Source organism: Rhinopithecus bieti, unplaced genomic scaffold (assembly GCF_001698545.2).
Source record: "Rhinopithecus bieti isolate Rb0 unplaced genomic scaffold, ASM169854v2 scaffold_7528, whole genome shotgun sequence".
NCBI lineage: Eukaryota > Metazoa > Chordata > Mammalia > Primates > Cercopithecidae > Rhinopithecus > Rhinopithecus bieti.
In genome coordinates, this window is record NW_016805391.1 from 123,905 (window position 1) to 150,575 (window position 26,671).

The 26,671-nt window shown below is 38.6% G+C and overlaps 1 protein-coding gene across 1 annotated transcript in view; it reads left to right on the forward strand.

The window, feature by feature from the left end:
- The first annotated feature begins 995 nt into the window (after positions 1 to 995).
- The window catches only part of NPHP1 (nephrocystin 1), a 69,985-nt gene continuing 44,309 nt past the window's right edge, over positions 996 to 26,671 (forward strand). Inside the window, 5 exon segments of the mRNA XM_017872319.1 lie at positions 996 to 1,194; positions 4,597 to 4,673; positions 17,049 to 17,084; positions 17,086 to 17,107; positions 18,211 to 18,335. Coding sequence (XP_017727808.1) covers positions 1,126 to 1,194; positions 4,597 to 4,673; positions 17,049 to 17,084; positions 17,086 to 17,107; positions 18,211 to 18,335 — 329 coding nt within the window. The 5' untranslated portion in view covers positions 996 to 1,125.

The following is a 26,671-nucleotide window of genomic DNA, read 5'->3' on the forward strand; positions in this document are numbered from 1 at the left end:
ACAGCCACACACTGTATAGATGCATCTCACAAATGTGATATATAAAGGACAGGAGAAGCCACCACACAGTGCATAATTTAATTGTATAGTACAAAAAAAGGCCACACAAGTTTGTGCTCTTAGAAATTAGGATATTGTTTACCTTTGGTGTGTGGTGGAGAAGTGAGAGGGATGGGAGGTTGGGGGTGGGGGTAGGCAGGGACTAGAAAGACTGTTAATGGGCAGATAATGTTCTGTTTCATAATCTGGGTGCTGTTATGGGGTGGAGGGTTTTCAGAGCTGCACACTTTTCTCTGTACACTTTATGTATTATACTGGAAGAAAAATGTACATAAATAATGGTTCAGCCTGGCCTGTGGTTGTACTGAAGAACATTCATTTATATCAATGGGGTCCATCGTTTGGAAGGTGAGCTCCAATCATCATCATTCTTATTCAAGTCCAATTTTGGTGTAGTGGCGTTTTGGAATTGGATTCATGGGATGCAGTCCCATATGGGGGAAACATGACAACCTTCCTGAGAGTTGATGTAAACTGGGAATCATAATGAGAACTAATAATTTGCTCATAGATTTGCTGTAGAACAATTACCATCCTTACAGAATTCACAGTGGACAACGTGCAATATTAGAATGAAATGAAACTTCAGTAGCCTAAATGGCAAAGAATTAACCGCCTTTTGAAGTGAGATATGAAACAGAACCATATATCCCATAGGAAAGCTATTCTTGCAGTTAATGAAAGAGTTTAAGATGCTAAAATTGTATCTTAAGATTAGCTTACAAAATTGGTATCAAAAAGCAAATGCCATAAAACAGGTATCCCAGCAAGAAGGTGGTGTTATTACTGATGTTATTACTGATGTATTGTGGGGAATGTAGTTTCAGACGCCGGGGGACATTCCCCTATCCTTAGGATTTGGCGAGGAAAAGTGACTCCCCCGGCCGCGACCTGCCTGGTGGCGTGGGATGGCCACCGCAAGAAGTCATTTTGACCCTTTCCGGGACCGGCCCGGGCTGGACGGGACGGGCTTGGGAGGCGGGCGCACGTCGATGGCGTCACCTTCCGGCGCCGCCGCTTGGTTTCCCTGGCAACTGGAGCAATCGGGGAGCCGCAGCGAGGGAGATGCTGGCGAGGAGGCAACGCGATCCTCTCCAGGCGCTGCGGCGCCGCAATCAGGAGCTGAAGCAACAGGTATGGTCAGGCTGTGCAGAGGGCCGTGGGGCGGGCAACAGGCGGACGCAGCTGCGCGCACTGCGCCTTCCCACCGTGACCCCACCTAATCCTGGGAGCTTGTCCTCAACCTATTTACCTTCCCAGGTTGTAACGCTCCATTACTCCATAACATTCGAGCACCCAACCCCGATTCAAACCCCTCCTGATCCCAACTCAACCCCCAGGCAAAGGCGAAACCTCCCAAAATTCGTGACCATCAACTAAGCGCCCCCTCCTCCGACCCTCACTCCCAGCTAACATCTCAACCTCCTACCCTAACAACTCACTAACCCACCTCATCTCCCAATCTAAACTTAGTGGTAACCATTTCCAACCCAACTCTGAGCCTAGCCCCTCTCTCCACTTTCCAAGCCTATTTCCTTTGAACCTTCCTCAAATGGAGATGATTATTGCCTCCATGAACTCAAGCGAGATAGGTGTGAAGAAGTAGTCTTAATAGAGAAGAATATTAAGATCTGATAAATGAGCAGAGGAGGTGAACAAGTAACTCATAAACATAGGAGGAATGTTAACTTCAAAGATACTCAAGTAATTGCAAAGGACGTAAGGTATCCCAAAAATTTTAAAAATCACAACACTCAGTCTTGAAGGTATGATGAAGCAGACACATTCACGGCTCCCATGTATAAGGTGCTTGTACAGCATTTCAGGAAAGCAGCTTGACAAGGTGTAGCATGTGTGTATGCACCTAGGCTCAAAAATTACATTTCCAGGGATCTGCTATATGTAATAATTAGAAAGTAGGACTGAGATTGATGTATAAAAGTATTCATCACATTGTTACTTACATGATATACTCAGAACAGCATAGAAGGGAACATGCTAATGTGGTATTTCTGTGTGACAGGATGCCGATGATTATTATGATTTTCTTTATTCTTTTTTATCTTTATAAAAATATTTAGGCCAGGTGTGGTGGCTCATGCTAGTAGTACCAGCTACTTGGGGAGGCTGAGACAGGAGGATCAACCCTGAGGGCCCAGGAGTTCGAGACTAAACCTGGGCAAACATGGGCAAAAGACTTGGTCTCAAAAAAAAAAAAAAAACCTCTTTAAAAATACACTGGAGTTCTTATTAAATAAGAAAAAGTAATAGGCAAACCAGTTGGGTTTATTTTTTGACATTTTTATTTTACTTTGTTTTAATTTTTTTCATGTGATGTATTACTAAGTATTTTTCCACTGAGTAAAATTATTTTATAATCTTAGGCCAGTAAGAGATTCACTGATACTCTTATTTTATCCATTTTTGTCCTCTTGTTTAAAGTAAAAAGGATTTGGGAGGTAATTATTTAGGTGACTTTGTATTGGAATCAGAACGGTGCAACAAAAGCTAAATACTCTTCTGGTAGAAATAAAAAATGAACTTGATGGGGCATTGACTTATGCTGAACTTTGCTGGACTCTTAATATGATTCTGTGTCTTATTTTTAAATTTCAACTTTTATTTTAGATTCAGGGAGTACATGTGCAGGTCTGTCAAATGAGAACATTGTGTTATGCTGAGGTTTGGGGTACAGATGATCCTATCACTCAAACAGTGAGCATAGTACCCAATAGGCTGTCTTTCAGCCTTCATTCCTCTTCCTTCCTCCACACTCCAGCAGTCCCCAGTGTCCATTGCTCCCATCGTTATGTCCGTGTTTACTCAACAAGTGAGAACATGTGGTATTTGGTTTTCTGTTCCTATGTTAATTCACTTAGGACAATGGCCTCCAGCTCCATCCATGTTGCTGCAAAGGATATGATTTCATTCTTTTTTATGGCTGCATATTATTTCATGGTGTATATGTACCACATTTTCTTTATCCAGTCCACCATTGGTGGGCATCTAGGTTGATTCCATGTCTTTGCTATTGTGAATAGTGCTGAAGGGAACATACACATTCACGTGACATTTTGGTAGAATCATTTATTTTTTTGAGGGGGGTATATACACAGAAATGGGATTGCTGGGTCAAATGGTAGTTCTGCTTTAAGTTGTTTGGGAAATCTCCAAACTGCTTTCCATAGTGGCTGAACTAATTGTCATTCCCACCAAGAGTGTACACGTGTCCTCTTTTCTTGTCAGCCTCACCAGAATCTGTCATTTCTTGATTTTTTAATAATAGTTATTTTGACCAGTGTGAGATGGTACCTCATTGTAGTTTTAATTTGCATTTCTCTGATGATTAGTCATGATGAACTAATTTTAAATTTAGTGGGACATTAGGAGAACCAGGAAAAGTTTTAGAAGGAAACTATAAAAATGATTATTAAAATAAACTATTACAAAGATTATTCTCCTGGGAGAAATATTGGCTCTGTAGCCTTTTGATACCTTGACTATCTGGAAAGTGTATTTTGGTAGTATTGGCTAATTCCTCCCTGTCTTCACAGAGGACACCTGAAGCCAAAAATGGAACAGATTTTCTATTCGGTGTCCATAGGACAAGTAATCAACAGCCCCTCTGGGTCAGGCCTGCGATGATTGGCTCTATCACTAGGTGTGTGAATTTTGTAAATAACACTCAGATGGATGCCAAATTGCAAGAGTAGAGAAGAAACTAGTGGAATTTTCTCTTTGTTTCATCTACTTTATCTTCTCTACATAATCTATAGAAAACAGACCAAAGAAGTGTGTGCCTTTTTGGAGAGTATATTGACAAAGTTACATATAGTGTTAGTAAACTTAAACTACTAAGTCAAGATAAAGTCATGATACATTCAATACAATGGATACCACTCAATAATAAGAAGGAATGAACTAATGGTACACACAACAATATGGAAGTATCTCAAAAACATGCTTCATGGAAAGGTTACACAAGAGTGCTTACTGTATGAGTCTATTTATATAAAATTTCAAGAGCAGGCAAAACTAATTTATGTTGGAAAAATATCAAAACAGGTTTGTCTATGGAGGATTAAGGAGAGGATTTACTGGCAAGGGCATGAAGGAACTTACTAGGGTGATGGTAGTTTTCTACATCTTGATAAGAATTTTGGTTACACAGATGGGTGCATTTGTTGAAACTCAGCAAATGTATGCCTCATATTTGTGCATTTCACTGTATACATATATTGCATCAACTATTGAACTTTAGTTAGTGACATCCATAGTCCATTATTTAGGGAGAAATGTATTGATAACTGTAACTTACTTAAAGGCATAAGGTGGATTGATGGATAGATCAAATACGTATAGTAAAATGTTAATGTTTTCTCTAGGTAGTGGGTATATGGGTTTTCACTGTAAAATTTTTAAAACTTTGTTGTATGTTTAAAAGTGTTCATTATAAAATACTGGATAAAAAGAGAAGTTTTCTTTCCTAAGGTGATATGGTATTTAACAATGTGATATTTTAAATGGTCTCCATAGGTTGATAGTTTGCTTTCTGAGAGCCAACTGAAAGAAGAAGTCCTAGAACCCAATAAAAGACAAGATATTTATCAAAGGTAAAGTATGCTAAATTATGTAAGTTTTCCAGGAACTGCACTTACATTTCAATGCATAGTATTTAAGGCATAGAGATTGGTCCTTTGGAATCAAATGGAAGAATCACATAGTGTTGTAAGTTGAATGTAGAAGAAACCAACCTAAACCTGATGGTTGTGGACTTGCTGTTATGACAGCAACTATAAAAACTGCTTAATGTAAACATAGGTGACTTGGGCAGGATTACCCTAAATCCTTGGCCTATGTAGCCCAGATCCTGTGACCTCGTCGGAAACCTCTGTTATAAGCGGTTAGTCCTTCATTGGGATATTAACTTTAACTCCCATGAGAAGACAACACTGTTTTCTAGGTGGGTGCTTTTTGTTTTGTATTTGTTTTACTTAAAAAAAAAAAAAAATCCTTGGGAGAGTTTAAAGTTAAATAGATGAGATGAACTAAATCAAATTTAGACTATTAATTCATAACATTTGTATTAAGTTTAGGACATCATTAAGATAATCTTTGTTTTAAGATATTCAAAGATTTTGTTACATTTCAAAGAACATGAGAGTCATTCTATTAATTTAAGTGAATTATAATTGTTTGGAAAAGTTTTACTTAAGTCAGGCATTCAGAGTGCCTTAAAGGAAAAACAAATGAATTTTGAAATGTCAAGTGAATTTAATTTATAATAGTAGGATTGATTGTTTAAGGGATTTAGTTCAAGTTTAATTAACAGTAATGAAAGAAAAGCAAAGGTTATTGTTCTTGCTTTACTAGATTTAAAAATAGAGTAAGATTTATAGACGGAATTTGAAGTCCCAGGGAAAACTAGGTTTTTAAATTTTATGTTAGTAAACTAAAAATAATAATTATTATTATTATTGTCTTTTTTGAGACTGAGTCTCGCTCTGTCGCCCAGGCTGGAGTGCAGTGGCACAATCTTGGCTCACTGCAACCTCCATCTCCCAGGTTCAATTGATTCTTCTGCCTCAGGCTCTTGAGTAGCTGGGATTACAGTCGTGCCCCACCACACCTGGCTAAATTTTGTATTTTGAGTAGAGACGGGTTTCATCATGTTGGCCAGGCTGGTTTCAAACTCCTGACCTCAAGGGATCCCCTGGCCTTGGCCTCCCGAAGTGCTGGGATTACAGGTGTGAGCCACCACGCCCAGCCTAATAATTGTTATGTTTTGTTTTTTTTGAGACAGAGTCTCTCTCTCTCGCCCAGGCTGGAGTGCAGTGGCGTGATCTCAGCTCACTGCAACTCCACCTCCCAGGTTCAAGTGATTCTCCTGCCTCAGCCTCCCAAGTAGCTGGGATTACAGGTGCGTGCCACCACGCCTGGCTAAGTTTTTGTATTTTTAGTAGAGATGGAGTTTCACTGTGCTAGCCAGAATGCCCTTGATCTCCTGACCTCATGATCCGCCCACCTCGGCCTCCCACAGTGCTGGGATTACAGGCATGAGCCACTGCTCCTGGCCCCTAATAATTATTTTTAAGCCCGATTAACCATAGTCTTCTTTGTGCATGAAAAGAAGATCATTACTGTCATTTAAAAACTCACTTTGACATTTGCATGTCTGAAAATGTCATGTAGGTGTCATTTTTATCTGCTCAATGCTCTGAGTCTCAGTTTGAAAACTCATGTCTCATGAGCTCTGGGAGATTTTATTTTATGAAAAGATTATTTCATTAATTCCATTTGTCTGCTTCTTCCTGAAATACCTTTGAGTCAGGTATTGAATATCCTGGACTGATTCTCTAGATCCCATAAGTTCCTGTTAATAGTTTCTGTTTCTTTGTCTGTTTGTATGGGAGGTGTTTTTTGGGGGGGAGTGGGGGGTCTCACTCTGTCATCCAGGCCATAATGCAGTGGCACAATCACGGCTCACTGCAACTTCTACCTTCTAGGCTCAAGGGATGCCCCTCTCCCTCACCGTGAGCTACCATGCTGGCAATTCTCTTGACTTTAACACTTTTCTTTATTATCTATTTCAACAGCCATATTGTTGTATTTCAGCAGTTATATTGGTTTTCTGTTTTTTTAAGACAGAGTCTCATTGTGTCTCACAATCTTGGCTCACTGCAACCTCTGCCTCCTGGGTTCAGGCAATTCTCCTGCCTCAGCCTCCCAAGTAGCTGGGATTACAGGCTCACACCATCACACTCAGCTAATTTTTTTGTATTTTTAGTAGAGACAGGATTTCACCACGTTGGCCAGGCTGGTCTCAAACTCCTGACTTCAGGTGATCTGCCCATGATGGCCTCCCAAAGTGCTGGGATTACAGGCATGAGCCACCGTGCCTGGACATCAGTCGTGTTATTAATTTACAAGTGTTTTCTCTTGTTCTTGAATTGTTCTTTTTTCATAGCATCGTGTTCCTGTTCATACTGATTGCCTTGTTACTACTTCCATGACTAGGAAGCTTTTTTTCCTTAAGTTCTCTTCTGTTCTCTGAATTGTCTTTGCTTTCTCTGGGCTCAGATTCTTTTTAATTAGTTAATTAGTTAATTTATATTTGGTTATTCTTAAATTTTATCTTTCATGTTGCCTGTTTTCTTTATTAGGTCTGGCTTATCTATTTTTTATTGAGGAATGAGGGACTAGCCCAGAGAGCTCTCATGGGCGTTTCTACTGTTAGATAGAGAGGGGTCTTTCCTGCTAGTACCATCCCTTGAATGAGAATGAAATTCTGTATGTTGGTAGGGCTTATCAGGGGCTGGGAAGTAGCTTTTAGTCTGAGAAGCCCCCAGTGCCAGAATAGGGCAGGCTCTAACCCTGGTGTGTGGAAACTTCCTTAGCAGTCATGATTCTCTTTAGGTCATTTGTTAATTGTTTTTGTTTGTTTTTTTGTTTTTTAGGGAAGAATCCCCTGGTAAGGAGGGAAAGCAGAGAGGGGAAAAGGGAGCTAACTGGCTCAGGTTTTCTGTAAATAGACTTTTAAAAGTCACAAGACTTATTACAAAAGAGCCCCAACTAAATCTAAACTTAATCAGTGTCATTACTCTTCCCTTGAATAATATTGCTTTAACATTGATTTCCCTCTTCAAAACTTAGAGATGTATGCATATGATTTAATTTACACAATATAACACAATAATATTAGATAATGTATAAAGTAAACACCAGTCACTGTGCATGTCTTTTCATCTGCAGAGTTTCATAATGTGTTCCTCTATGATTTAGTTTAGTTAACCTTTGGTCCTTTATGTCTGCTGACTCAAGTCCTGGAGTTTTCTGCCTGGCAGATTATCTCCTTCTTATGCTTGTGTTGCATCTTCCACCCTTTATAGGAGAACATGCTTCCAGGCTTTTTCCATGGAGCAGAAATTTGTTGAAATCTCTTGCTGGCTACTTGTCCCTCTTTCCTTCTTTGCAGTGTTCAGGGTTTGTTACCTTTTCAAACGTTTTAATCATTTTTGTGGGGTTTCAGGAGGCAGTGAAGATGAATGCGTGCTTAGTTTTTATCCTGAACCAGGAGTCTTAAAATATCAACTGTTTGAGGATTGTAATAATTACATAGTTATAAAGGAGGTAATTATAATAAATAATTTATTTTCTTGGCACATTATATTAAAATAGTTTTCTACTCTGGCCTTTTAGTGAAATTTCTGAGTCTAAGTTTCAGTAAAGATTTTTTTGGTCAAGTACCATGACACCTGCCAAAATAAGCAGCTTTGCCATTAGTCTCATTTGACAAATGCCTGCAGCTGGGTTCTCTCGGGGTGGATTCATGGCTTGTGATATCCTCAAAGACCAGCCTTTGCTGTCAATCCACTCTGCCATCTTTTGCTTGTTGGTGATGTCTCTCCTCATGTTTACAAAGTCCATACCCTCAGTATCTAAGAGCAGATGTAGGAGGGATTCTTTTCATGCCTGGTTAGGGAGGATAAAATGGGAGGCAATCCCAATATACGTGTTTAATGTTACACTGGGAGCCCGGGGCCCCCTGCCCACCCTGCCTGCAGTGGAGGCTGAGAACATAGGTGCCAGTGGGAAGCTGACTGCCAGCAAAGAGGTAGGGTGGGAGAGGGACTTTTGGGGAGGTTGCTAGTGGGGTCAGCCCCAGTTTGATGTTTCCCCTTCTCTTTTTCTACCCTTTTGACAAAGGACTTTTGTTCGCTTTAAAAAAATTTTATTTATTATGGTTTTTTATTTTTTTTCTTTAACTTTTAAGTTCAGGGATACATGTATAGCATTGTGCAGATTTGTTACATAGGTAAACATGTGCCATGCTGGTTTGCTGGACAGATTATCCCATCACCTAGGTATTAAGCCCAGCATCCATTAACTATTCTTCCTGATGCTCTTTCTCCTCCATTTCCTCCTTCCTACAGGCCCCAGTGTATGTTGTTACCCTCCATGTGTCCATGTGTTCTCATCATTCAGCTCCCACTTATAAGTGAGAACATGCAGAGTTTGGTTTTCTGTTCCTGCATTAGTTTGCTGAGGATAATGGCTTCCAACTCTATCCGTGTCCCTCCAGAGGACATGATCTGGTTCCTTTTTATGGCTGCATAGTATTCCATGGTGTATATGTACCACATTTTCTTTATCCAGTGTATCACTGATGGGCATGTAGGTTGATTCCATGTATTTGCTATTGTGAGTATGCTACAGTGAACATACGTGTGCATGTGTCTTTTTGATAGAACAATTTCTATTCCTTTGGATATACACTCAGTAATGGAATTGTTGGGTCAACTAGTATTTCTGCCTCTAGGTCTTTGAGGAACCACCACACTGTCTTNTGAGGATAATGGCTTCCAACTCTATCCGTGTCCCTCCAGAGGACATGATCTGGTTCCTTTTATGGCTGCATAGTATTCCATGGTGTATATGTACCACATTTTCTTTATCCAGTGTATCACTGATGGGCATGTAGGTTGATTCCATGTATTTGCTATTGTGAGTATGCTACAGTGAACATACGTGTGCATGTGTCTTTTGATAGAACAATTTCTATTCCTTTGGATATACACTCAGTAATGGAATTGTTGGGTCAACTAGTATTTCTGCCTCTAGGTCTTTGAGGAACCACCACACTGTCTTCCACAATGATTGGAGTAATTTACACTCCCAACAACAGTGTATAAGTGTTCCTTTTTCTCTGCAATCTTGCCAACCTCTGTTTTTTGACTTTTTAATAATCGCCATTCTGACTGGTGTGAGATGGTACTTCATTGTGATTTTGATTTGCATTTCTCTAATCAGTGATATTGAGCTTTTTTTCATGTTTCTTGGCTGAATGTGTGTCTTTTGAGAAGTGTTAGTTCATGTCCTTTGCTCACTTTGTAATGGGGTTGTTTTTTCTTATAAATTTGCTTATTCGTAGACTCTGGATATTAGACCTTCATCAGATGGATAGTTTGCAAACCTTTTCTCCCATTCTGTAGGCTGTCTGTTCACTCTGATGATAGTTTCTTTTGCTGTACAAAAGTTCTTTAGTTTGATGAGATCCTATTTGTCAATTTTTGCTTTTGTTGCAATTGCTTTAGGCTTTTTGTTGTCATGAAATATTTGCCTGTACCTATGTCCTGAATGCTATTGCTTGGATTTTCTTCTAGAGTTTTTATAGTTTTAGGTTTTACATTTAAGTCTTTAATCCATCTTGAATTAATTTTTGTGTATGGTGTATGGAAGGGGGTCTAGTTTCAATTTTCTGCATATAGCTAGCCAGCTCTTCCAGCATCATTTATTAAATAGGGAGCCCTTTCCCCATTGCTTCTTTTTGTCAGGTTTGTCAAAGATCAGATGGTTGTAGGTGTGCAAGTCTTATTTCTGAGTTCTCTATTCTGTTCTATTGGCCTATGTGTCTGTTCTTGTACCAGTACCATGCTGTTTTAGTTACTGTAGCCTTGTAATATAGTTTGAAGTCAGGTAGTGTGATGCCTCCAGCTTTGTTCTTTTTACTTAGGATTGTATTGGCAATTTGGGCTCTTCTTTTGTTCCACATAAATTTTAAAATAGTTTTTCTAATTCTGTGAAGAATGTCAATGGAAGTTTAATGGGAATAGCATTGAATCTATACTTTATTTGGGGCAGTATGTCCATTTTCGTGATACGATTCTTCCTATCCACAAGCATGGAGTGTTTCTCCATTTTTTTGTGTCATCTCTGATTTTTGGAGCAGTGGTTTGTAGTTATCCTTGAGAACGTCCCTCTCACTCTCTTTGTTAGCTGTATTCCTAGGTATTTTATTCTTTTGTAGCAGTTGTGAATGTGAATTCAGGATTTAGCTCTCTGCTTGCCTGTTGTTGGTATATAGGAATGCTAGCAATTTTTGCACATTGATTTTGTATCCTGAGACTTTGCTGAGGTTGCTTATCAGCTTAAGAAGTTTTTGGGCCAAGACATTGGGGTGTTCTAGATATAGGATCCTGTCATCTGCAAACAGGGACAATTTGAGTTCTTCTCTTCCTATTTGAATACTCTTTATTTCTTTCTCTTGCCTGACTTCCCAGGCCAGAACTTCCAACACTGCATTGAATAGGAGTGATGAGGGAGGGATCCTTGTCTTGTGCCTGTTTTCAAAGGGAATGCTTCAAGCTTTTGCCCATTCAGTATGATATTGGCTGTTGGTTTATCATATATGGCTCTGATTATTTTGAGGTATGTTCCTTCAATATCTAGTTTATTGAAAGTTTTTAATGTGAAAAGATGTTGAATTTTATTGAAAGCCTTTTCTGCATTTATTGAGATAGTCATTTTCTTTTGTCTTAAGTTCTGTTTATGTGATGAATCACATTTATTGATTTGCATATGTTTAACCAAACTTTCATTCTGGGGATGAAGCCAACTTGATCATGGTAGATAAGCTTTTTGATATGCTGCTGGATTCAGTTTGCCAGTATTTTGTTGTGGATTTTTGTATCGATGTTCATGAAGGATATTGGCCTGAAGTTTTCTGTTTTTGCTGTATCTCTGCCAGGTTTTGGTATTGGGAGGATACTGGCCTCATACATTTAGTTAGGGAGGAGTCTCTACTTTTCAATTGTTTGGAATAATTTGAGTCGAAATGGTTCCCACTCTTCTTTATACCTCTGGTAGAATTCAGCTGTGAATTCATCTGGTCCTGGGAGCTTCTGGTTGGTAAGCTATTTATTACTGCCTCAATTTCAGAACTCATTATTGGTCTGTTCAGGGATTCAATTTCTTCCCGGTTCAGTCTTGGGAGGGTGTATGTGTCCAAGAACTCATCCATTTCTTCTAGATTTTCTAGTTCATGTGCATAGAGGTGTTTATAGTATTCTCTGCTGATTGTTTGTATTTCTCTGGGGTCAGTGGTGATATTCCCCTTATAATTTCTGATTGTGTTTATTCTCTCTTTTCTTTATTAGTCTAGCTAGTGGTGTACCCATTTTATTAATTTTTTTTCAAAAAACTAGCTCCTGAATTTGTTCTTTTTAGGGTTTTTCATGTCTCTGTCTCCTTCAGTTCAGCTCTGATCTTGGTTATTTCCTGTCTTCTGCTAGCTTTAGGGTTTGTTTGCTCATGGTTCTCTAGTTCTTTTAGTTGAGATGTTAGTTCTTTTAGTTGAGATCTTTCTAGCTTTTTGATGTGGGCATTTAGTGATATAAATTTTCCTCTTAACACTGCTTTTTCTGCATTTCAGAGATTCTGATACATTGTCTCTTTGTTCTCATTAGTTTCAAATGAGCTTACACGGAGATGAAAATAGCGGGCACATTGAAGCTCTCGAAGAAAACGTTGGCAGCTCATTCCCGGTTTCTTTGTGAGTTTAAAGGTGCCTCAGTGAGCAGCACAGGATGCTCCTCTGAGAAAGTCTGCAGCTGGTCCTTAGAATAGACATATTGCCAGATGTGTTCCATGTCGTTCCAGTCCTCAACAATGCCATGCTCCATGAGATAGCAGATCGAGAGCAGCCCTTGGTGCTCCTTGGCTTTGGAGCCAAAGAAGATGTTGCCTTCAAGGGCTCCTGCCATGGCACGAATGTGTGTGGGTCAGCCCACCTAGTTTGGAAAGCAGTATTTGGGGATCTGATCACCAGCAAAACCAGCTTTAATCACACCAGATCCATTGTGGATCATGACAGGCTGGTTGGTGATCACATCGCAGGACTCCACAGCAGAGGAATCTCTCCTTCTGGGGAAGGAACTACCAGTCAGGTTTGCTGCTAGTGTCATTTGTGAATTTCTTAATCTTGAGTTATAATTTGATTGCATTTTGGTCTGTTTGTTATAATTTCAGTTCTTTTTCATTTGCTGAGGAATATTTTATTTCCGATTATGTGGTCAATTTTAGAGTAAGTGCCATGTGGTGATGAGTAGAATGTATATTTTGTTGTTTTTGGGTGGAGAGTTCTGTAGATATCTATCAGGTGCACTTGATCCAGAGCTGAGTTCAGGTCCTGAATATCTTTGTCAATTTTCTGTGTTGATGACCTGCCTAATGTTGTCAGTGGGGTGTTAAAGTCTCTCACTACTATTGTATGGGAGTCGAAGTCACTTTGAAAATCTTAAGAACTTGATGTATGAATCTGGGTTGCTGAGACCAGCTCGGTCATGGAGACCCTAACCCAGTGGCACTAGAGGAATTAAAGACACACACACAGAAATAGAGAGTATGGAGTGGGAAATTAGAGGTCTCACAGTCTTCAGAGCTGAGAGCCTTGAACAGAGATTTACCCACATATTTATTGACAGCAAGCCAGTGATAAGCATTGTTTCTATAGGTTATAGATTTACTAAAAGTATTCCTTACAGGATATAAAGGGATGGGCCGAAATAAAGGGGTGGGTCTGGCTAGTTATCTGCAGCAGGAACATGTCCATAAGGCGCAGATCGCTCATGCTATTGTTTGTGGTTCAGGAACTCCTTTAAGCAGTTTTCTGCCCTGGGTGGGCCAGGTGTTCCTTGCCCTCGTTCCAGTAAACCCACAGCCTTCACTGTGGGCATCATGGCCATCACGAACATGTCACAGTGTTGCAGAGATTCTGTTTATGGCCAGTTTTGGGGCCAGTTTATGGCCAGATTTGGGGGTCTCTTCCCAACATGGGTGATCTTTTATTTGGTGCATATATATTTAGGATAGTTAGCTCTTCTTGTTGAATTGAACACTTTACCATTGTGTAATACCCTTCTTTGTCTTTTTTTTATCTTTGTTGGTTTAAAGTCTGTTTTGTCAGAAGCTAGAATTGCAGCCCCTGCTTTTTTCTGTTTTCCATTTCCTTGGTAAATTTTCCTGCATCCCTTTATTTTGAACCTATGTGTGTCTTTACACATGAGATGGGTCTCTTGAAGACAGCATACCAGTGGATCTTGGCTGTTTATCCAGCTTGCCATTCTGTGTCTTTTTAATTGGGGGATTTAACCCACTTACATTTAAGGTTAGTATTGTTTTGTGTGAATTTGATCCTATCATCATTATGCTAGCTGGTTATTTTGCAGATTTGTTTATGTGGTTGCTTCATAGTATCACTGGTTTGTGTACTTCAGTGTGTTTTTATAGTGGGTGGTATCCATTTCTCCTTTTCATATTTAGTCCTTCCTTCAGGAGCTCTTGCAAGGCAGGCCTGGTGGTGACAAATTCCCTACGCATTTGCTTGGTCTGAAAAGGATCTTATTTCTCCTTCATGTATGAAGCTTAGTTTGGCCGGATATGAAATTCTGGGTTGGAAATTTCTTTTCTTTAAGAATGATGAATATTGGTCCCTGATCTCTGCTGGCTTGTAGGGTTTGGGTTTCTGCTGAGAGGTGTGCTGTTAGTCTGATGAGCTTCCCTTTGTAGGTGACCTGGCCTTTCTCTCTGACTGCCTTTAACTTTCTTTTTTTTTCATTTTGACCTTGGAGAATCTGACGATTATGTGTGTTGGGGTTGATCTTCTCATGAAGTACCTTACTGGGGTTCACTGGATTTCCTGAATTTGAATGTTGGTTTGTTTTGCTAGGTTGGGAGAGTTATGTTCTTCAACTTGGTTCCATTCTTCCTGTCTTTTTTAGGTACCCCAATCAGTCATAGGTTTGGTCTCTATACATAATCCCATTCATTCTTTTTTCCCTATTCTTGTCTGCCTGTCTTAATTCAGAAAGATAATCTTCAAGCTCTGAGATTCTTTCCTCTGCCTTGTCTATTCTGCTGTTGATACTTGTGATTGCATTATAAAGTTCTTGTGTTTTTCATCTCCATCAGGTCAGTTATGTTCCTCTCTTAATTGGCTGTTCTGGCTATCAGCTCCTGTATTATTTTATCATGACTCTTAGCTTCTTTGCAGTGGGTTTCAACATGCTCCTTTAGCTCAATGGAGTTTTTTATTACCCACTTTCTGAAGCCTCCTTCTGTAAGTTCAGCCATCTCAGCATCAACCCACTTCTGTGCCCTTGCTGGAGTGGGGTTGTGGTCATTTGGAGCAGAAGAGGCACTCTGGCTTTTTGAGTTTTCAGCGTTTTGTGTTGATTCTTTCTCATCTTTATGGGCTTATTTGCCTTTGATCTTTGAGGTTGCTGACCTTTAGGATTTTTGTTCGGTTTTTATTGTTGATGTTGTTGTTGTTTTCTGTTTGTTTGTTTTTCCTTTAACAGGACACTCTACTGTAGTGCTGCTGTGGTTTGCTGTAATCCAGACCCTAATTGCCTCGGTTTTTCCCCTACCTGGAAGTATCACCAGTGAAGGCTGCAAAACAGCAAATCTGGCAGCCAGCTCCTTCCTCTGGAAGCTCTGTCCCAGGAGAGTACTGACTTGTTGCCAGCCCAAACGCACTTTGTATGAGGTGGCTGGAATCCCCTTTTGGGAGGTCTCACCCAGTCAGGTGGAATGGGATTACAGACCCACTTAAAGAAGCAGTCTGGCTGCTTTTTGGTAGAGCACATGTGATGCGTTAGAGGGGACTCTTTCTTGTCCAGACCATTTGTATTCTCCAAAGCCAGCAGGCTAGAATGGCTAAGTCTACTGAACCACAGAGATGGCAGCCACCCCTGCCCCTGGTAACTCGGAACTGCCTCAGACAGATTCCAGACTGCTTTGGTTGGCTGGCTGGAATTCCAAGCCAGTGGGTCTTAACTTGTGAGTTGCCATGGAAGTGGGGGCCGTGGAAGTGGGGCCCTTGGAACAGTGCTGCTTGGCTCCCTAGATTCAGCTCCCTTTCTAGGGATATATACAGATGGATATCCCCCCTTGCTGGGGATCCTGGGGCCAGAATATGTAAAATTCCTGGGTCACTGTGTGTGCCTGAGCAGCGGCTCTGCCAAGATACCATATAGTTCTGTGTATTGGACCCAAGGCCCTGGTGGCATGAACTCAGGAGAGCTCCTGATCTGTGGGTTGCAGAGATCCGTGGGAGAAGCATGGTTTTCTGGGCAGGGTTGCTCAGTGAGTACTGCTTCCCTTGGTTGGGGATGGGGGTTCCTTTGGCACCATGCCACTCCCGGGTTGGCTGTTGTTCCCCTTCTTCCCTGGCTTTTCTGCAGTCTCATGGGTCAAGTTGTTTGCCCTGTCAGTCCCAATGTGAGGACCTGGATATTTCAGTTGAAGGTGCTGAATTCACTTGCCTCTCTTCATTCCTCTCAGTGAGTGCCACAGACCACAGCTGCTTCTAATCGACCATCTTGGATCAACGTTGTTATTCCCTTTTTCACGCTTATTTCATTTCACTCACATCTATAAGCAAAAAAAAAAAAAAAAAAAGACTCTAACGGCATAAAAAGGTGACTTTTGTAGGTTATTGTTTGGTAAAGCATTTGATTTTAAAAAAATATCATGAGCTATAGCTCATAGCCCATATTTGGTCATTTTTTGTACTTTTCATTTGGGTATCTAAGACTTAATGCTGAATTGAAGCATCTATAGGATAAATAAAACTCTGGACCTGTCTGGACAAGCCAAGCTCAAAGCAGGCATGTGCTGTAGTGGCCTCCAATAGGCCAACTGTGGAATCCTAAGCTGCCTTCATATTGTTGCTGTACCGTTGAGCAGCTATGTGGACTTGGACACTTTTTAGAACTTCACTTTCTTTAAGTGGAGTGAGGGTTGTTATGAGGCTTAAATGAGGTAATGCTTGTAAACTGCTTAACATGGTTGGCACACAATAAACTTTAGTTTTGTCTCTGAGGCTAGTTCCTAGGTTTATGGAGTTGTAGAGCTGGAGAAGCATTTTAAAGTCCAGCGTTCTTCCTTATTTTAGAGAGAGGAAACTGATGCCCAGAGACACTGAAGGTTTCTGAAGCTTGGTTATCATGTCTGTGTGTGTTACAGCTTGGCTATGAGGATCATCTGAGCTCATAGGTGGAAAAGCGTTTATATGTCAGTTTTGTAGCATTGTTCATACAGTGGCTAATTGCATTGCCTGCTCAACGACTGAATTATTTTATAAAATAGCTTTCTGGTTCTGACAATAGAAAAATCAATATATTTTCTTTTTTTTTTTTTAAATTTAGATGTATCCAGTTAAAGCAGGCAATAGATGAAAATAAAATGCTCTTCAAAATTAAGCAAAGTAAGTATTGAGGTTAATCATAGTATTAAAACATCTCTTCTTATACAAGTATTTTTATTCAGTGGGAGTTAATTCAAACTGGTAGGTTCCTGGGTTTACATTAGCAGTGTAGTCTAACTGCAGCCAGTGCTGGCTTGCCAAACAGGGTTGCTAAGTCTGTGCTTGGGAGCAAAGCAAAATCCAAGGCTCCAACTACCGAAGAATGTTCAGCTTTGATGAACTCACCTGCTATTAAGGATTCAGACAATCCTGGAAGGAACTATTTTTATTTTTGCATTTTGTGAGTTCTTTGTTTTACATTTTAGAATTGTTATTATTTTAATTTCTTCATGGGGAAATAATGCATAGTCTGGCCCTGAGGGTAAGTGGTAAAGAAGCTTCTTGTATCAAATGGCAACTCTGATATCAATGTCTCTGCAAAAATAGAAGGAACAGGAATTTAACCTTGACAATCCCTTCAGGATTTTTTTTTTTTTTTTTTTTTTTTTTTTTTTTTTTTTTTTTGCATGAGCCTTGGCTACCCCTACATGTCCAGGTCTGGAGACTAATGGAGCTTTTAAAGTAGAAGGCACCTGAAAGTCAGCTCTCCAGCGTATATTACTTCCCTTTATTGCATCTGAGATATGTGGTCACTGAAGAGCTCATCCAGATTTCTCTAGTGGCACAAAACTTTTCAACTTAGGCTGTTTGAAAACCTAATTATTCCTGTTTTACAGGTGAGGAAATTGAAGCTCTCAGTGGTGAAGCAGCCATGCCTCTTCTGTCAATAAGTGGCAGAACTTGGGATTGGTGCTGTCTTATTGACCCTAAAGCCAATCTTCTGTCAGAACATATCTCTTACTGACTATGGAAGGTCTATAATACTTAGCAAGAAAATAAAACAAAAACCTAAAACAAGTGGTATAATTTTATTTTTTCATTTGGTTTGCATTCCAACACAATCGCCTGTTTCTTTTAAATCTAATTTATTTCCCTAAGATAGGTGTAATGTCACACTGATATTTACTTGTTTTTATAGCACTTATTGGAATTTTTTGTTGTTCTTTTGAAATTAGGAAATTGCAATTAATTTTTCAGTGAAACTGACCTATATTCTCTCATAGGCTGATGAATCTGCACCTGTTGCAAACTATAACCAGAGAAAAGAAGAGGAGCATACTCTTTTGGACAAGCTTACCCAACAACTGCAGGGCCTTGCTGTGACAATAAGTAGAAAAAATATAACCGAGTATGCTTCCTTTCTATCTTTCTTTTTTCTTTTTTAAGATATGTCACCAATAGCTTTAATGTTTAACTCAAAGACATATAACAGTAGAGATGTAAACAAATGACACTAACAATAGAATCAGTCAACATTTATTTATTGTCTATAATAGAAGGTGTTAGATCCCATGAGAGATAGAAAGAAGTGTAAGTCATAGTCTCTGCCCTCAGGCAATTTATAATTTAGTTAAGGAAATAAAACAGAGATCTGAAAAACTAAATGAACAAATGTTAGAAAATAAAGATGATATATTTAATGTCAATGTTGATGTGTAAAAGGGAAATGATTTGGAATGTCTACTTGCATTGTTCTCCCTTTCATAAACATTCTTTAAAAATTTGAAGCAAAGACTGAGTGTGGTGGCTCATACCTGTAATCCCAGCATTTTGGAAGGCTGAGACAGGAGGATCACTTGAGGCCAGGACTTCAGGACCAGCCTGGACAATATAGTGGACCCCATCTCTACAAAAAACCCCAAATTAGTCATGCTTGGTGGCACGTACCTATAGTCCCAGCTACTTGGAAGGCTGAGGCAAGGAGGATTGCTTGAGCCCAGAAGTTCCAGGCTGCAGTGAGCTATGATCACTTCAGTGCACTCCAGCCTAGGCAACGGAGTAAGACACTGTCTCTATTAAAAAAAAAAAAAAAAATTGAATTAGGGACATGCATTGTTTTTCTGCCAGAGTGTATGTTAATAATAGCTTCTAAAAGTTGTAAAGAAGACTTACATATACAAGTTGAGTATTCCTTATCTGAAATGCTTGGGATCCGAAGTATCTTTAATTTTGGATTGTTTTGGATTTTGGAATACTTGCATTGTACTTATTGATTGAGCATCCCTAATCTGGAAATCTACATTTTGAAAGGCTCCAATCAGCATTTCCTTTGAGCGTTATTTTGACACTCCAAAAGTTTCAGATTTGGGAGTCTTTTGGATTTTGGATTTTCAGATTAGGAATACCAACCTGTATGAACAAACCCAATTTGTGGGAAGCAAAAGAAAAAAACCAGTTATTCAGACTCTTTCAGTGTTGTTCTCCAACCTTTATACTGTACCTGGGGAAAAAATGCTGAAGGTGGTAGATGCGAGGATCTAGAATTTCCACCGATTCTTAGTACTGAGAATGGCAGAGTAGTTGGTATTGGACTTACTTTCCCACCATAAATGACTATAAAGTCTGGACAAAATATACAAAGTATTCGTTTGAAGCCATTGAGCCTCTACCAAGCAGGGTTGATATTCTTGATATACGGAGACACATGAAGCGAATCCTACGTTCACCTAGACTTTTTCCCTGGGAATAATTTATGGGCTGTGGTGGAGGAAGGTAGATTCCAAGCAGGGAATAGTAGTCTTACTCGACTGAGGAGACAGAGATCACACTTTGGAGCTGCCCAGTTCACTGGGAGTTGTGGAGCAAGGTGCCATAGAGAGGAGGGAACTGCAGAGAAACAAATCCAGCAATCTGAAAGGTCTCCTGTGCTGTCTAAGGGCATGATGCCTGCGAGGCCTGGCGGAAAGTACCTGCTGGGAGACTGAGAGTTTAATGGATTCTGGAAATCATATGGTCCTGGAAAAACATTGGAGTTTGTACCTAGCTCTAGTAAAGAGACTTGGGAAAGGCTTCAGGCATTAGATAGAGATCACAGAAGGCCCAGGCCTTAGGAGTAAAGAAAACACCCTGAGAGTAACAACCATGATCTAGGAATAAAGACAAAGCTGAAGTAGGTCTTCTGTGAAGGAGCCTAAAAGCAGACCTTATCAGGAACAAGATAATTTAACTGTGTAACATTAAATGAATTTAAAATTTCTTAGAGGAATCTAACATAATCCAAAGTCTGTAAGTGTATCTTGTAATGTGTCCATCACAGTAACCAGTAATAAAAAAAATTAGAAATGCAAAAAAGCAGGGGAAAATACATGATCAATAAGTGACAAGTGATAAGATGGTCAATAAAAACAGACCCAGATATGAACGAGATACAGAGTTAGTTGACAAGGACCTCTAAATAATATGATTAATGCGGTAAAGAAAATAGAAGAAAAGATGAATGATATGGGAAATGGGTGTATTTTAAGAGAATTCAAGTAGAGAAAAATCAAATGAACATTCTATAACTAAAAAATACAATTGATAAACTAATGGCTGAGAACTTCCAAAATCTGACTCAATGTATAGACTCAAAAATCTGGGAAATGTATTAAAATCAAGAGAATAAATAATCAGTAGCTCAGAGATATGAGAATTAGCAAATAAGAACCATAAAACAGCAATTTTTAATATGTTAAATAATTTATAGGAAAAGATAGATAAGATGAATAGAGTGGAATCTTAAGCAGATAAATGGAAACTAATCAAGACCAAATGAAAATTCTGGAGCTAAAAAAATACAATATATGAAATAAATTTGCTGGGTGGTTTAACAGAAGATTGGATACAACAGAAGAAGGAAGGGATCAGTGAACCCAAAGACAGCTTAAAACTTTTTCAAACTGATACACAAAAATAAAAATGCAAAGGACAAAACAGAATGTAAGAGAGAGGTGAGACACTTAAAAGTTATAACAGGTTTGTAATTGAAGTCTCAGAAGAAGAGAGAGAATGAAGCACAAGAAATATTTAAAGAGATAGTGACTGAAAACATTTTAAAATTATGATCTAAGAGAGATATCAATCCACTGATCCAAGAATCTCAGGGAACCCCAAACAGAATCAATATAACGAAACCCACACACAGGTACCTCATAGCCAGACTACTGAAAAACCAACGATAAATAGAAAATCTTAAAACCTGCCAAGGGAAAAAAGGAAACATTTAGAGACAAATGACAGAATCAGAGTTGACATCTTATGAGAAAAAATACAGGTCAGAAAACAATGCAGTAACATCTTGAAAACATTGAAAGAAGAAACTATCAACTCAGAATTCTGTATCCAGCAAAAGTATAAAAACTTAAAGTGAAATAAAGACATTTTCAGGCAAACAAAAGCTGAGAAAATTTGTCAACTGATCTGAAGTATAAGAAATGTTGAAGGAAGTTCTTCCAGCTAGCAGACAATGATCCCATATGGAAATTTGGATCTTCAAAAAGGATTGAAGAAGATGGGTATGTAGGTATATATAAAAGCCTGTTTTTTTCTTTTCTACATGCCTTTAAAAGACACTCGATTATGTAAAGCAGAAGATATATTTGGGGATTTAAAATATCCAGTCAATTCTCATTATTTGCAGTAGCTATGTTGTGTAAAGTTGCCATGAACACTTGATTAGTAAATACTAAACCATTCCTCCTGGGGAAATACAGACTTAAGACTCCTGTGAGCCTCTGGTCACAATGTTTTTGTCAACTGAGTAACATACAACCTTGTGTTACTGTTTAAAGACATCTTATTTCATATATTTTATTGATTCATTAACATTGAATTTACACCAATGGCACTGTCACTCATGCATGAACAAGTCTTATCTAACACACTTATTTTCTCCAGAACGTACATTATAGCCTTCTTGTGCTTAGCAATACTGCACGGCTATTCAGCGCTATGTTTTGGAACCATGTTAAACAACAAAATCACACACAAGAGAGAAAGAAAGAAAGAGAAAGAGAGAAGGAGAGAGAGAAAGAAAGAGAAAGAAGGAAAGAAGGAAAGAAAAGAAAGAAAAGAAAAAGGAAGGAAGGAAGGAAGGAAGGAAGGAAGGAAGGAAGGAAGGAAGGAAGGGAGGAAGGAAGAGAAAGAAAACCACCACAAAAGTGCAAAACGTGTGGCACTACAGAGACTGCAAAAAAGGATACTTTCCTGTATGAGAGCTGAAAAAAAAAAAGGCAGGTGTCACCATGTTCGACTTCAGTTGGGAATGTGTATGTCAGACAACTCAGTTTTTTTGCCGCTTTGTGTATGTCCACAAATGACCACAAAAGCACTGCAAATGTTATTTGGGAGTTTACAAATAAAGTTTAGTGAGCCAATGAATTCACAAATACAGAATCTGCATGTTACAAGGACTGACTATATGTAGAAGGAAAATGTGACAGTAGCACAGCATAGCACAAAGGCTGGCAGGTCAATGGAATTATATTATTTATCTTAAAGTTGTTTTATCTTTGGTGAAATGTGATATTTCAATTAGACTGATAAGTTAGGGATGCATATTGTAATACCTAAAACAATCAGTAACAAAATAATACAAAGAAGAGTGTAGTTAGTAAAACAACACAATAAAATGGAATTCTGAAAGTGATTTGATTAACCCAAAAAAGGCAAGAAAGGAGAAATAAAAAAAAAACAGATGAGATAAATAGAAACCAAATACTAACGTGGTTTCAATGCAGCCATTTGGATAGTTACATTAAATATAAATGGAGTAACACTTCAGTTACAACAAAGATTGTCAGATTGAATTTTTTTTAACCCATATATATGCTATTTAGAAGAGATACACTTTAGTATACCATTATAGAGAGATTGAAAGTAAAGAACTGGAAGGAGATATTCCATGTTCTATAACAAAGATATTCTTTGTTCTATAACCAAAACAAAGGTGATATGGTTACAATAATATCAGATATTTAAGGCTAAAAGGAATTTGCTATTTAAGAAAGGACATTTCATAATGATAAAAGAAAGGGTCGATTCATTCGGAAAAAAAATCTTCCTAAATGTGTATGCATTTAGTAACATGGGTTCAAATGTATAAAGCAAAAGTTGCCAGAACTAAACAGAGCTAGATAATTCACAATCCTTAATCACCTTGATCTTACATGTATAGTGAAGCCTTTCTTAATGATAGGGATATGTTCTGAGAAATGAGTCATTAAGTGATTTCATCATTGTACAGACATCATAGAATGTACTTGCACAAACCTAGAAGGTATAGGTTACCATCCACTTGGGTTATATAGTATAGCCTATTGCTCCTAGGCTGCAAACCTGTACAGCATGTTACTGTGCTGAATACTGTAGGCAATTAAATTGTAACACAATGCTGTAAATATCTGTGTATCTAAACATATCCAAAAATAGGAAATGTACAGTAAAAATATGGTATTAGATTTATGGGACCATCATTGTATATGTGGCCCGTTGTTGACTGAAACATTGTTGTGCAGCACATGACTATATATGTGTAGAACACAGCACCCAAGTAGGTATTATGTAAATACATACTCTTTTCAGTGCAACTGTAACATAAACCAAAATGAACCATATTGGACATAAAGTAATTGTCACCAAATTTCAAAAGTTTGAAATTATGTAGTGTGTGTGTATGTGTGTGTGTGTGTGTGTGTATATATATATATATATATATATATTTTTTTTTTTTTCCTTTGATGACTTGGAATGACATTAAAACCCAATGACAGCAAAATAATTCGAAATGACTACATGTGGCTGGGCGCAGTGGCTCATGCCTGTAATCCCAGCACTTCGGGAGGCCAAGGCAGGTGGATCATGAGGTCAACAGATAGAGACCATCTGGCCAACATGGTGAAATCCCATCTCTACTAAAAGTACAAAAATGAGCTGGGTGTGGTGGCGCACACCTGTAGTCCCAGCTATTCGGGAGGCTGAGGCAGGAGAATTGCTTGAACCCGGGAGGCAGAGATTGCAGTGAGCCAAGATCGCAGCACTGCACTCCAGCCTGGCAACAGAATGAGACACTATCTCAAAAAAAAAAAGAAAAATTACTACATGTTTGCAGATTGTCACACACTTCCATATAAACCGTGATTCGAAGAAAATATAACAGTGGCAATTAGAAAATATTTGGAATGATAATAAAATCACTGTGGGTTGCAAGCAGCATAGTGCTTAGAGGGAAAAATTCTATCTTTTGTTTGTTTGTTTTGGAGACAGGGTCTCTGTTACCCAGACTGGAGTATAGTGGTGCAATCTCGGCTCACTGCAACATCTACCTCCCAGGCTCTAGTGATCCTCTCCACCTCCGCCTCCCCGAGTAGCTGAGACTACAGGTGTGTGCCACCATACTTGGCTAATTTTCTAAATTTTTTGTAGAGGCAAGGTCTCACTATGTTGCTCAGGCTGGTCTTGAACTCATGGGCTCGTGCAATCCTGCCACCTCGCCTCCCAAAGTTCTGGGATTGCAGGTGTGAGCCACCGCACCTGGTCAGAAATTTATATCTTTAAAGGTATAGTTTGGAAAAAAAGTTGAAAATCAATTACTAAAACATCCAACTTTAGAAGCCAGAAAAAGGACAACAAACCCAAGGAAAGCAAAAGGATGGAAATAATAAAAATAAAAGCAGGAAACAGTGAACAATAAACAGACCTACAGTAGGCAATATCAACAAAGCCAAACTGGTTCTTGGAAAATTAATTAAATAGATAAACTGCTGGCATTACTGATCAAGAAAAGAGAAAGAGAAAAAAACAAATCAATACAGATTCTACAAGCATTAAAAAGATACTATGAAGATACTATGAACAACTTATGTGAATAAGTTTTAAATTTAGATAAAATCAGTTTCTTTAAAAAGAAAATGTACTAAAATTGACACAAGACGAATAGACAATCTTAACAGTTCTACTAAAATATCTAGTAAAGAAGTTGAATCTGTAATTAAAAGCCTTTCCACAGATTAAACTTTCAGGTAGCTTTACTGGTGAATTTATCGTAAACATTTAAGAAAGAAATAGTGCCAATATTACAAAATCATTCAAGAGAACAGACAAAGAAGAAACACTTTCAAATCATTGTATAAAACTTTCAATAACACAGATATCAAAACCTGACAAGAACACTAGAAAAAAATTACAAGGCCCTCATGAACAGATGCACAAACTCAGTATAAAATATTCGCAAGTAAAATCTAGAGGCATTTCAAAAGGGAATCATGACCAAGTGGAACTTGTTTCAGAATGTAAGGTTGACTTAACATTAAAAAATCAATCATTGAAATGCACTACATTAATGAAGGAGAAAAAACGTATCAAGTTCACATTATTTTTGGCAACATTTTGGAATAATTGACCCATATAAAATATGTATAAAATAACTCCTAAAGAAGGAAAGCGACACATTGAAAATCAATATGACATTTTATGGATTTTTTTATTCTTGTGGTATAAAAATGGTTGTTACATCCCTGTTTATGTTTTAGATCACTGTGGTATGAGAGTGTCCTACCATTATTTTAAACAAAGTTAAGCTAATATTCCTTTTTATTCCAGAGCAAATCTTGTATTTGACTAGTTTTATGGTTAAAGATGTTCATTTGCATTAGTCTAAGTATTGTTTTCCCATTTTAAAGACAAGCTTCTCTGATGTAAGCTTTAGGAGGGCAAAGATCTTGGTTTTGTTCATTGTTATAGCTCAAGCTCGTAGTGTCTGTCACACAGTAGGTGCCCCCCAAAATTTAAACTTTGCTGAACGTTGAGTGAATAAATAAAAGTCAGAAAGATTTAGTGACGTGCCCAAGCTAATGTTATTTTGGCATTTCTCTCTTCCTCACCCTCCTATTCACCTCCTTTCTCTTCATCCCTATGCTGTTTTCTTAGTTCATGGTGTTGTCACTTCTTACTTTCAACAACCACCCTCACCTTTAGCCCTTCTTCTAATCTGTTCCCCACATTGTAGCTTTGTCTCCTTTCTAAAGTGGGAATCATATCATGTCCTTCCGCTCCTCATTTTTAGGGACGACCTTAAAGGTAAAGCTCACCTGGGCTACATTCTGCATACTTCTTTTCAGCCTCAACTCTCACTCATTTTCCTCAAGCCTTGCCCTACCATTCATGAGCTACTTGACATTTCCTAATCTCAAGTCTCCTTTCTACTCTCCCTGTCCTTCCTTTCTACTCCCATTTTACCTGATTAATTCCATATCGTCTCCCAAGACCTAATTAAAGCCTTTTCTGATTCCCATTCATGCAGCCTGGGTTAGGTGTCCCTCTTGTGTGATTGATTTCTTAGTATCCTGTGTATACCTCTACTCTAGTACCTATTACACTATTTTATAATTCTCCATTTTCTAGATTGTCTCATTGCAAGCTCCTTGAGGATGGAGAATCATGTCTGGTTTACCTTTGTGTCCACTGTGTGTCTCTCTGACACAGAAATTGACCTACAGCATCAGTGTCATCATCATAACTGACTTTTATGGAAAGCTTACTATGGGCAAGCACTGTTCTAAACAGTTTGCAAGTAGTAACTCATCTTAATCCTCATGACAACCTTAGGAGGCAGGTTCGATTATTATCTCCACTTTACCAATGAGAAATGAAGAGCTTAAAAGAAGCCTACTCAAGGTCATCCAGCAAAGAGGGAATAGAGCCAGAATT